General features: G+C 40.9%; 1 protein-coding gene across 1 annotated transcript in view; it reads right to left on the reverse strand.

Annotated features, from left to right (window-relative positions):
• Positions 1-11,976, reverse strand: part of fam120c (family with sequence similarity 120 member C) — a 32,252-nt gene extending 20,276 nt beyond the window's left edge. The window contains exons 1-5 of the mRNA XM_042492322.2: positions 10,445-11,976; positions 4,592-4,838; positions 4,332-4,414; positions 1,644-1,772; positions 145-247 (exon numbers count right to left, since the gene is read on the reverse strand). Of these exons, the coding sequence (XP_042348256.1) occupies positions 145-247; positions 1,644-1,772; positions 4,332-4,414; positions 4,592-4,838; positions 10,445-10,960 (1,078 nt within the window). The 5' untranslated portion in view covers positions 10,961-11,976. The remainder of the gene's footprint in view (positions 1-144; positions 248-1,643; positions 1,773-4,331; positions 4,415-4,591; positions 4,839-10,444) is intronic.
• Between the last annotated feature and the right edge of the window lie 236 nt (positions 11,977-12,212).

Consider the following 12,212-nt stretch of genomic DNA (forward strand, 5'->3'; position numbering starts at 1 on the left):
CAACATAAAATCCCAGAAATGTCCAAAAATCCTAGGAACGTCCTAAAATCCGACAAATGTCCTGAATTCCTGGGTATGTCCTAAGATCAAGCATAGAAAGTTGAGTATTCCTGGTACAGACTGTCGTTTCTTCTTCTTACTCACGGATGAAAGAGGAGGGCCCCATGTTGGGCGAGCGAGGTTTGGAGGCAGCTGAGAAATACTCCACAGCTTTCTTGAATCGCTCCACCTTGTCCTCCATACGAGACTGAAAAGGAAGCAATCAAAGCATTATGTCGACATGCTGCGATGACGACAGTGAAAACGCTGAGAAGCTCAGCTGGAGGACGCACACATCTGTTGCTGAGTTTTTCCCAATTCAGACCAAAGAAAGAACCAGAAAGAAAATGGGACTGGATCTAGAAATCAGGGTTCCCACACATTCAGGTTGACGTATGTGGGCGGTGTTTCGCTGGCACTAAGACTGTTGTTCAAACTACAGCCTTTACTCCGCATTTTCGTATTACCCGCCACTGTGGACTTAAAGAGCACTGAGCCGGATCTCTCTCAAATTCGGACTGAAATCTCATCAAACGGTAAAACTAAGCAGCGCTGATCAAAGACAAATCAAGACGATGTCACTGCACTACCAATTTAGGAGTCGCCCCTCTGATGGGTTCGAGCTCCTCCTCGTTTTGAGTCGGGCGGTCGGCGTCAGTGTCTTGACCTAAATGTCAACGTTCAGCATCGCTTTCCAGCTCCGCCATGTTTTGGCTTACATTGTGTAGACGCCCCCTCGGCCACGCGGACTGACGCATAGCGTGACATAAACGACAAAAACAATATAAGCATAACATGAAACAATGGACTTTTTTTTATCACCACCTGATATATTTCGTCATTTTGCACAGCCAAACTGGTAGTTGTAGATTTTCTACATCTGGAGCAAAACCGTAATGTTTCTGTTTTCTCTGGTCACGGATTGGAATTGAACTGTGAGGTGCAAAGAGTTTTCCACCCCGAACCATAAAAATAGATTCAACAGGGACGTGGATTTGATGAAATGTTACTGAACTCTTCTTCTAAATCACAAACACACAAACGTACATGACTAAAAAATCAAATGTCCACTTTGAGAAATCAGCTGATTTGTCTTTGCTGTGTAATAAACACTGTAAACGTAGCAGCAGCTTCTTCTGATGAAGTGAAACCACATAATCCTGGTTTAACACTGATGTGTGAGGAAGTCCAGACGCTGACTCAGGGTCTTGTGTCAACAGTGACGACCTATTTAACCAACAGCAACAGTCTGCTTTGTGCGGTCAGAGATAGATAATGAAAGTATATTTCAATCAGGTCAAATTAAATCCAAATAAGAGAGGCGATCGTTTATTTTTATGATATTGATACCATTATCGAGACTTGTTAACGATTCAAGTCCTTGTTGATACAAATATCGATAGTTTCCTACCATCTGGTGGAAGGCAAAAATACCTTTTTAACAGGACTGGTTTTACTGTCACTTTCAGTCGTAGAGCTCAGGTTGTAGTTCTACCTCTACTATTCATTTTGTATTGCTGGAAAAACAAATCTCTAACTGGATTTTGATCCCCATCCCTGATAAAGAAGGCTGACAAAAACTCATCAGTGCACAAAAGACCCACCTGTGACTGTTTGAAGACATCTCTGGCGATGGCGTCGAGGTTTCCCAGGTCTTTGATGGAGGAGACGTACTCAGAGACGGCCTTGATCACCACCTCACAGGGCGGCAGCACCAACTGGTGGGCTCGCACCTGAGGACAGCAACAGCACAAAGGTTTTCATGCACATGAAATTCCTCGGTGAGCGTGATGATTAAATATGACAATGGGAGGCAGAATCAAATCTGCTTGTTTAACCCACATTTTTAAAAACAAAATCAAACGAAATAATAGTAACGCGGTACACTGTCGCTGGTGGTGCCGAGCCGTGAGTCTGCGGTGTGAAGAGTGGAATAACAAATGACTGCACGCTTCATATCTGCAGGAAAACGTCAGTAAATTCGAGTAAAATGAAGACTTTGCTTGACCCGTGCAGATGAGCCACAAGAAAAACAGACGTGGAGGTAATTTCTAAATCACGAGGCCTCCTGAGTCACTGGTGAGCAGCAACACACAACAAGGTGTACAGATATATAAAAATGACGGGTGAACTGGTGAGGAATGCAAAGGCAAGCAGTGAAGTGGCTTTTTCTCAGTGCGGTCTATTGTTTTCACATACAGCACCACCTCCAAGTCTGTTATCACACTTACACCATGACCGCAAGAAAAAGAGACAGTTTTTTTGTACACAGTGACCATGAAAATTTGTCTGCGGTGCATATTAAGTAGTCTAAACAACATCAGAAACAGAAAGTTCAAATATTTCACTCAAGTTTTGTGTTGGCAGACAAGGTGTTGAGAAATGAAAAGAAATGAAAAGTTCTCAAAACAAATATCTAAATTACCCTTTATAAATTTGTTTTTAATTAAAACATCTTCCACCAAGTATTGACTTTCTATTTGGACCTCGACTGTTTTTTATGAGTGCTACAGAAATATGGATACCATTCGATTGCACGGCGCTCAGAGCGTCCTCTGGGCACAGAGCGAGCAGCAGAACGCCAGTCGCAGTTCAAGTCAAACTTAATTGTCAACATCGCTGAGTCTAAAAGTTTGCATTCTCTTCCCTCTAATCTTAGACTTTATTAATGCTGCTCTGATGGAAATTTAATTTTACAGTAACCATAAAAAAAACATGCACTTGGGAAAAGAGAATTTTGCCCAGATATTTAATGTAACGTGAATAATGCCTTTTTAATGACTTTAATGTAGGAAGCATTTGGTAACTTTTTTGTTTTTTTAAGTTACTCATTATTTTGAGTGTATACCATGCAATATCAGAAAGTTATTCAAAAAATCCCACCCCTTATGTCTTAGAATTTAGGTCTTTTTAAAGATTGATTTGAGACATTTAAATACCATTTAGGGCCTAATTTTGAGATTAATGAATAAATTCTCTTTGTGAGGATCAGAGGGAACCCTGTCTACTCTCCTCCTCTGATCTGATCAGTTACGTCCTGATCGACAGATCAATTACCCAACCCACGACTCAAACTGCACAAACTGCTGCTGAGGGGAAAATAAATAAATAAAAAATCACGAGCAGTTCTGCCTGCGCTGCGTTTTTAGACCCGCAAAAACCCCCAAATTCAGAGGGCAAACCGAATGATTAAAAAGGGACACACACAAGATGAAAATAAAAACAGGAAGCTTGCTGAACACCCCCCCACCACTACGTCCTCAGCTAACGCCACACATATATTCTAATTCTGCGGTAAACAATCTCTTGTATTTGTAGACAATCTGCTTTCTGTTTACACTGACACGTGCATGCCTGTGTTCGTGAATGGTCATTCGGTATGCACAGAGATGATTTTCAAAATAAAAACAAATCCCTGTTTACGAGCACAAAACAGCCCGCTTTTTGCTGACTGTTTTGAATAAGACAGTCGTCCAACTACACTATTTACATGGTTAATAAAAATGAATATTCCGCAAACACTCCCGTTAACATGCAGCTGTGCATACTCCGGTTATGGTGCCCTAACATCACGTCAAATTAGTGGAAAATACAACAGCTGGAGCCATTTGTCATTTTGCTTCCAATCCTTCAACAAGCCTCTTAAAAGGTCGGCACTGCCATATTTGCAAATATCCAAAAACCTGTTTTTTCCAAGACTTTCATAACTTTCATAATCTTCAAAAGAAGGTGTGTTTCTTCTGCGGACCAGGAATGCTGGCTTTTCTGCATCTCTACCCCACTGCCTTGCAAACTGTTGGCAAGTTGGTTTGTGTACAATGTATCCATGACAACGCACAGAGCCGACTGTAAACAGACGAGAGGCAGCGTGTCGCAAAATGCAGTAAAAACCCCAATTGAGACGCAAATAATGCTGCTGAAACCCCAATAATACCCGCATACCCCATCTTCTCCCATATCTTGATCGGAAAATACTCCACATCAAATTCAGAAAAAATGTAATATGTTCAAATTCAGAATATTGCCATATTCGGCATGAAACTGTAGCTACAGTGGATGTGGACTTAGCAACAGCAAATTAAGAGTAGATAGAAGATCGATAGAAGAAATAGTCATAATATATTAAAACAGATATAATTAGAAATGAAAGTAAGTCTCAAGTAAAGCATTTGTGTTAAAACCAGGGCTCACGTCACTAACTAACTACTTACAGTGTCATTACGTGATTATTAGAGCTATTATTCTCTTCGTAAATGAGCTGTGGTTTGCAGAGGACTTCAATAATTCGGTACCTTGAGAGAAGCTAGTGGGTGTTCTGGTCCCAGCAGACTCCAGTGGAAGGCAGCCAGGTCCTCATCGGGCAAAATATGATTTCCTGTGAGACAGAAACTCTTTTTAATGTTTGCTGCGTCAGTGAACACGGACGACAGACAACGAGAACCAAAATAAAGCTCACAACAAGAGGTGTGTGTTTCAGTGAGAGGAATGTGGGGGAAATGTTTGTGTGTGTGTGTGTGTGTGTGTATGTGTGTGTGTGTGTGTTGCGGCGTACCCAGCAGAGCAGCGAAGCAGGGCAGGTGCTGTGTCTTCAGCCCGAGCTGCCTGGCGGCCTCAGACAGCAGGTACTGGTGTGTGGTCAGGTTCTTGCCGTTCCAGCTCAGTTTGAGCGCGTGCGACGAGAAGTAGGCGGGTACGTTGCAGAGGGCAAACTCCGAATCCTGAGCGATCAGGCCGGCAAATCCAAAGTCCCTGTACAGAGACAGCACTTCCTGGTGGTGGTCCTCCAAAGTCTGTACAACCTGTGGAAGCAGAGGGGACAAATTCAGTCTGCTGGCTCGTAAAAACACAAACTGAGAAAGCAACAGTTCACATCCTGCAAAGAGTGACCTGCTTTAGGTTACAGCCACACAAATATGTTTTCCTTTTAAAATGCATAACTACTGTTGTGATTCAACTAATAAGCAACCTTTAAAGACGCTGCTGACCACTCCTGAGCTATGTTTTAAAAAAATGTACCTACACTTTTAAAAGTTGGGGGCAAAATATTGTAACACTAAAAAATACATTTTTGGTCTGGTGAAAAAGTTAGACCTGGTTAGATTTAGATTTGCATTTATGGAGATTTTTTTAAATAAGACTTATCACTTGTCATATTTTAAGTGTAGTAGCTTTTAGATAAATTCATTTATAAACAGAAAATTAATCTGCAACTATTTTGACAATCCTATAAGTACTTTCTTGGGTAAAAATGCAATTTTTTTACCAAATTATTGCTTCTCCAGTGTGTGGATTTTCAGCTTTTATCTGAACTTAAATAAATATTGTTGCATTTTGGAGCGATGGTCGGCCAAAACAAGTTACAAGAGAGAGTCACTGTAGAATTAATCATTAGTTGGAGCCCTGCAGTAGCTGCTTAAAACAGCAGCCCCAAAATGGTAAATATTTGCCAAAGATGGACTGGCATCTGTGAAAATAATCAGCGACCATCAATGCTATATACTCAATTTATGATGAGGATGGACGTCACATTCAACCAGCAGTGCAGACACTCTGAAAACCAATTAAAGCTCCACAGCCCTCACAAAAAAAACCACATCTGTGGAAAATTTGTGCTGCACCAACCACTTCCAAATCACTGGTGGTGTTGCAGATACTTGGACCTAGGCAACATAATTGCCTCGGCGCACACTCATGCAGAACCCGATGGGTGGCTGAGGTGCATCGCTCTGCCAGAGAGAGCGAGCTGGAGAGCTTCACGATTAGGTCGGGATTGTTGCGTTAATCTGATTAAACAATGTCAGTGTTAATCAGTGTGAAAACTAACTAATTACACTCAGTTACTTCATTTAAAAATGTATTTAATGAGCTGGTAATCAAATCTCTGTCTTCAAATGATGCAATATGGAGCAGTGAAGGCTGATTATGAGCAAAGTGTTTCATGTCTTGTTCAAATTGCTTGAAGTGGTATTTCACTGATATAGAGAAGGACCTCGCATAAAACGAGGACGTCTGTGCAGTCGAGAAATGCAAATACTTTTGAAACTGGTGCTGCGTGATCCTGGACTCCCACACAATTGCATGATTTTTTCAAGGACCCGTGAACAAATCTCATGACCATTCACAACGTAAGTGTGAGAAAACACAAGTGTATAGTAAACTTAACCCAAAATGTTAGTTATTCTCGAAGCGTTTGCTTTGAAGAATACAAGCAAACAAATAAACCAAAACAAACTGATTCGCATCAGGTAACAATGTGACGAGTTTCTCTTCACTTTTCTTACCCTTACTCTATTACTTTTACTTTTGTTTTTGACATTTTAACTAAAACTTGTCACATCATAATGAACTTTTTTTGTTATAACAAAGATTGTCTGGTCTGTGGTTGGTTGCTACGTTGCATAAAATACTAAAGAAATGCAGAAGAGTAACAGCATATTCCACAAAATTAAAATGTGTGTCGCAGAAGCTGCAAACTCAGCGAAGCACCTTGGTTCCACTTTGATTTATTTAATTATAACAATACTTTATTTAACTTTATTATGATAGTACTTTAGTTACCTTTATAACAGTCTTTATTAAACTTTATTACGACAGTAGATTATGTAACATAATTTTATGTCAGTAGCTACTTTATTTGGAACTGTAGTTCAGTTAATAATTATGTATTTTTGCAGTTTACAGTAGTTCAGAGGAGTTTCAAAACATCTAGATATACATTGTGTATCGCAATATAGCCTAAAAACATTGTAATCTTATTTTAAAGCCATATCGCCCAGACCTGCACTCACCAATATTAAACTGGAACTAAAAACAATAACAACCACAATAAAATAAGCGCAAAAATTAAAAATAGATTGAAAATGCATGCAGCACGTGTAAGTCATACAAGGACCCCAACGCTGCACAGAGGAAGAGCAACTTTAGTAAAAGGTGGGATTTAAGCAGATGTGAGATGCGTGAAGCTGCAGAAATCGGCTTGTTTCTCAGAATACGGGCAGGAAAAAACAAGAACGTGCACATGGGATCTGTGAGTAATGATGCTGTACACACACAGAGCATCCGAGTGTGTTGTACTGTAATGTGGGTGGGATTTTTTCTTTCCTCTATCTCTCATGATACACACACTATTTTTTTTAACCCTTTGAAATCTGGATCCTTTTTATAGTGTGGTGCTCAGATGCCTTTCACAAGTATTCTGCTACGGTGGTGCTCTGGTTTTTTTTTTACCTATGTTGCTTTTTCTTATTATAGGCCCTCTTAAAAAGTCACATATAAAGTTATTCCAGTTTTCTTTATTTGTTTAAGAAGTTATTCAGTTTAAATAATTAAGCCCTTTGTAAACTGTCGCTTTATCTTATGCTGCTGGACCTGAGTCACAAGTTTCGTTCTTTTCATGAGTCAACAAATACAGTATGACAATGAAATGAACCTTGAACCTTGAATCCTGACTGCAATGGTCTCATTTCTTTCAAACATGGGGAAAAGGCAATAGGACGTTTTGCAAGAAATATCCTGCAAATTGCAAATAATCAGTAGATTTAGAAACTTAAAAAAAAAGTTTAGGTAAAATATCCAGGCAACTAAATTTATAATTATTATGCATTTTCGCCAAATCATTTCTTTATTTGTTTTGTTTTTAATTTCCTACTTTCTGCTTATTTTCAGATAATTTTCTGGTCCCTTTTTTGCTGAATTTTTGCTAATATTGGGGTAATTTCCTCTCAAGTTGCCTATTACCTTCTTCCCATGTTTTTAAAAGAAATCAAGACAATTTTCTCAACTTTCGAAGGGTTAAATGCACACATGCAGGCAGATGGGAAGGTACATCAAACGCAAAAAGAGACAGCCAGGTGAAGTTGACAGGAAGAAACCATCACAGGCAATCAGCGGTTTAGCTGCATTAATGGCACGTTATGAGTCACATATCCCTTTTCAAACACATCATGTTAAGTTAATCTTTGCTTCATAATAGTGAGGTGAATACAGTATACAGACCTACTAAATTTAACAATAATTGCAATTTTTTTTCATCTAAATATTCTCTGCAGTGCACAGTATAAGCCATAACAAATGAACCACTGTCAGGCAATGGGGACCTATAAATAGTCTATCCACTCAGCAGTTGTTCAACAATGTATGAAAGGTTCAATGAGTTCATGTTATGTAATATATAGGCTATACTAGGTCATGTTGTGCAATACATGTTGCTCTAATGCACAGACTGGTTTAGCAAGGAGCCGCTGGTTCACGGACGCACTGGATGCATTACTCCTCTCAGTAGACCAACACAAATGCATGCATGAGAGCAGAGCTGAGCGGCTGCAGGAATCTCAGATCAAAATCTATGCTGAAGACAGGCAATGCAAAACAGCCCATATGACAGATCGGCTCTGTGTTTGTGTATAACATCATCATTCATGCTGCACACTTTAATCTTTTCCGGTTTAGACTACTGCAACTTGCAGAAAAATGCTTTCAAACTTAAAAAAACATATCTTTTAAAAGGCTTATAACTTTAAAAAAATACCCGAAACATTAAAGAGAGATGGGAACTGGAATTAAATAAAGTAACTGAAGATTATATATCTGAAGATCTGTGTGCAAACTGTCACAAAGGAATCAATAGTCAAATTATGTAAAGAGTTCGACTGGAAACTGAAAATCAGATACTTTACGACTCCTCATTATACTGTTATATATGGAAGAAACTTCAGTGGTATTGTGTTGGATATATTGTGGGAAAAACTGGGGAGCGCACGCATATTTTTTTGGGACTGCCCAATAATAAAGAGTTTTGGATAAGCGTTAAAAAAATCTTTACAAATTTACTGAGTTTTATGTCTCATCAGACCCATTAATTTTCTTTTAGTAGTGATTCCTAAAGAGAAACATAGTGTGGACCAGATGTATTTACTGAGGATACTTTCACTGATTGCCGATAAAATGATAACAGTGAACTGGAAAGATGCAAAACCACCATCTATAACCCAGTGGATGCAAAAAACTCATAGAGAATAAATGACGGTGAGACTGCAACTGAAAATGGACATTTACACACAAAGGTGGACACAAATTACATTATATCTGAGGTTTTGGTAAAGTATATTCAGATGTAATAGATTTTATTATAATGAAATATTCAAAATGTCATTGTCTTCCACTTCAGCTGTATGTGATCTGCTCTTTATGCCTCCTATCTCTGTAAATCTCAGCTGTGTTTATTTGATACAACATATTGTCCTGTATACTTGAGTATAGTGACTATTTTGCTTGCTTTTTTAAATAATTTATTTATTTTAAATACATACATTTTTAAGAGGTCCAATGTCTGGGAATGTTCTGTTATTTGAATAAATAAAGACTAAATAAAAAATAAAAAATAAAAAAAGACTATTGCGACTCACTCTTCACTTGTATTACACATTTCCCGTACCTCGATTTCAAATGGTACAAAATGCAGCGACCAGGCTGTTAACAAAAACTAGTTATCAGTCCCACATCACCCCAATTCTTTAACCCCTTCATTAGCTTCCGATTTAACACAGAATTTATTTTAAAATTCTATTTATGACCTACCACAGGGTTCCTACAGCTTAGGGCTAGATTTAAGACTTTTTAATGGCACTTGGACTTGAGTTTATGTCCAATTTTCCAATAGCCAAATTGACAATTTTATTTTCTTGAAATGCTTACTGTAACATAAAACATGACTTTTCTGTCCAGTGAAAAAGTTAGATTATCAATGTCAAATAATGTGAAAAAACTACAGTTCTTTTAGAAGTGGAACACGCAGAGGACAGTGAAGATATTATAGTATCATAAAGGTATCTATTTAGTTAACCAACAGAAGTGGGACATTTCTGGCATTTCTGGATAGTTTTCCAGACAATTTTGTGTTTGTTTTTAATGTGCATGTGAGATTCCACCACTTGGATACACATCATGTAGAGATTAAGAAAAGGAATTTATTCAATAAACAAAAAATAGATGTTACCAATTATTTTGAGATTTCAGGTTCATAAAATCCTACTTCCTATGTCTGAGCATTTTGAAGACTTTTGAAAGATTAATTTATGTCAATGTAATACCAATTAAGGCCTTGTTTTTAGATTAATGATTTCAACCTTCTAAGACTTTTTTCAGATCTGCAGGAAACCTGTTTGTTACAGACTGTTTTTAAAAGGGGATACATAAATAAAACATTATTATTATATTAACTCCAGATTGGCTCATTTCAGTGGTAAGGGCTGGTAGCTGCACTTGCTCCCCAACTGGAAAGAGTTAAAACGGATGATGTAAGCTGCTAAATGGGCGTGCAACAAGAAAGGGCAAGTGTTAAATGCACAGCACGCCATATATCCACAATAAAACTTGACACACACAGCCATGATCACACATTGCTCACCCGCACTCGGAAGCGGAACATGGCGAGGCGGACGCAGTGGCTGAGGCAGGCCGGGGGCAGGAACCATGCCCGGGGAGGCGGGGTGGCCTTGCTGCCGACGTGGTTGACTATCAGCTGCGCCGTCTGTCGCTGGCCCTGAGCTCGCCGCGCCCACTCGGGCCAGCGCTCCTTCCCCAGGGTGCCGTTGAAAACCACGACCAGCTCCAGGCCACCCTGGTACAGGCAGGCCTGCGACAGGGCGGCCAGGTAGCCCAGCATGGCGTTCCACTCGCCCCCGCACACCCAGTCCGTCTGGTATCCGCCGTAAAGGCGCTGCAGGCCGGAGTCAGCGTCGATTAGGATCCTGGCAGGCGGGGGCGGGGGAGGCATGGGCCCGGGGTGATGTGGGTGGTGGTGTGGGTGATGGTGGTGAGGGGGCTGGCGGGCCGCGGTACGGGCAAGCTTCAGGAGGTCCACCGGGACTGCGGCCCCGGGACACCGCTTCTCTAGATACTCTTGGAAACCCTGCACTCCCATGACGGTGTTGTTGAGCCGGTGTGTCTGGCCGGGAGCGGGCTCTGAATACGTCCTGTACGCCGTGTTTGTGATGTGATGTGGGGCGAGACCGAAGCTAGCTGTGCACTTAAGGCAAGCTAACTGGTCTCCGGTGTAGTGATAGTTTGGTTAACCCTGCTGCAAAACAACTTTTAACTGTCACCCAGACTGGTGAAATGAGTCACCATGCACAGCTGCACACGCGTGTTCAGCGATCAGTCCGAGATATCGAAATGCCAATTTTTTCTCAATTTTGGTCGTGGGTGCTCAGTTTAGTGTCCATCCCTGTGGATTTTTGGTGAGATGCCAGCAAGGCCAGTGTAGCTACCAGAAAAAGTTCAACACATTTCCTGCTCCCATAATTTGGCTTTAACACAACCAGCTTCAAACAGGCAGCAAATAACGGAAATGCAGCACGGTGGTGGATGTTACTGAAAAACGCCGATAAAATAATAATCCTGCTGGTTTGTGCACATGAAACAGATGCAATACTGCGCATTAGTTAGCAACCTACAGGCTGGATGGCCAGTTCGCGGACATGATGTTAAACCGAGCAGCTTGTAATTTTTTTTAAACCTGTAAATATTTGACACTTGTTCTGCTCTACCTGATTTCAGGCGGATTTCAGCACATTTGAACCGGCAGCTTGTTGGGTCGCAGGTGTCAGATTATCAATTAAAACAGGCTCTGAGGCTGACGGGCTAGCTGAACTAACATTTGCTAACGGTGTGGCTAGCTGTTAGCTGCTGGCAGGGTCCCCGGCGTGATTTGACGCGTCAACTCCCGAAGACAAGTCCGGGGCGGACACGACGCGGAATGAGATGGATGTTTGACGAAATAAAAGAAAAGTAACTAAAAGAAAATAAAAATAAAAGCCCGATGGTGCCTCCCTCGCTTTCTTCCACACTCACGGCTTCATGTTGCAGAGGGGAACGTTACTTCCAAGCGACATCAGCCATCTTGCGACTTCCTCGCGGCCCAGTGGAGTGGGAGGGAAGGCGGAGGGAGTGGAGGGAGGAGGCGCGACCGCGGGGCACGCTGGGAAGTGTAGTCTCACGAGTGTATCACGTCCAACTGCGGAGAACGTAGCGAGAAAAACAAAAACACTACAACTACCAGCGTGAGAGTAACGACGGTTTGGACGAGGATAAAAACGCTGGAGAGTAAAATTTCTCCAAGTGGCCCACAAGTGATTCAAGTACAGACGCCGTTATTCGTCCGTTTGTCCGACTAT

This window comes from Plectropomus leopardus, chromosome 9 (assembly GCF_026936395.1).
Source record: "Plectropomus leopardus strain MGB_pleo_1.0 chromosome 9, ASM2693639v1, whole genome shotgun sequence".
Lineage (NCBI taxonomy): Eukaryota > Metazoa > Chordata > Actinopteri > Perciformes > Serranidae > Plectropomus > Plectropomus leopardus.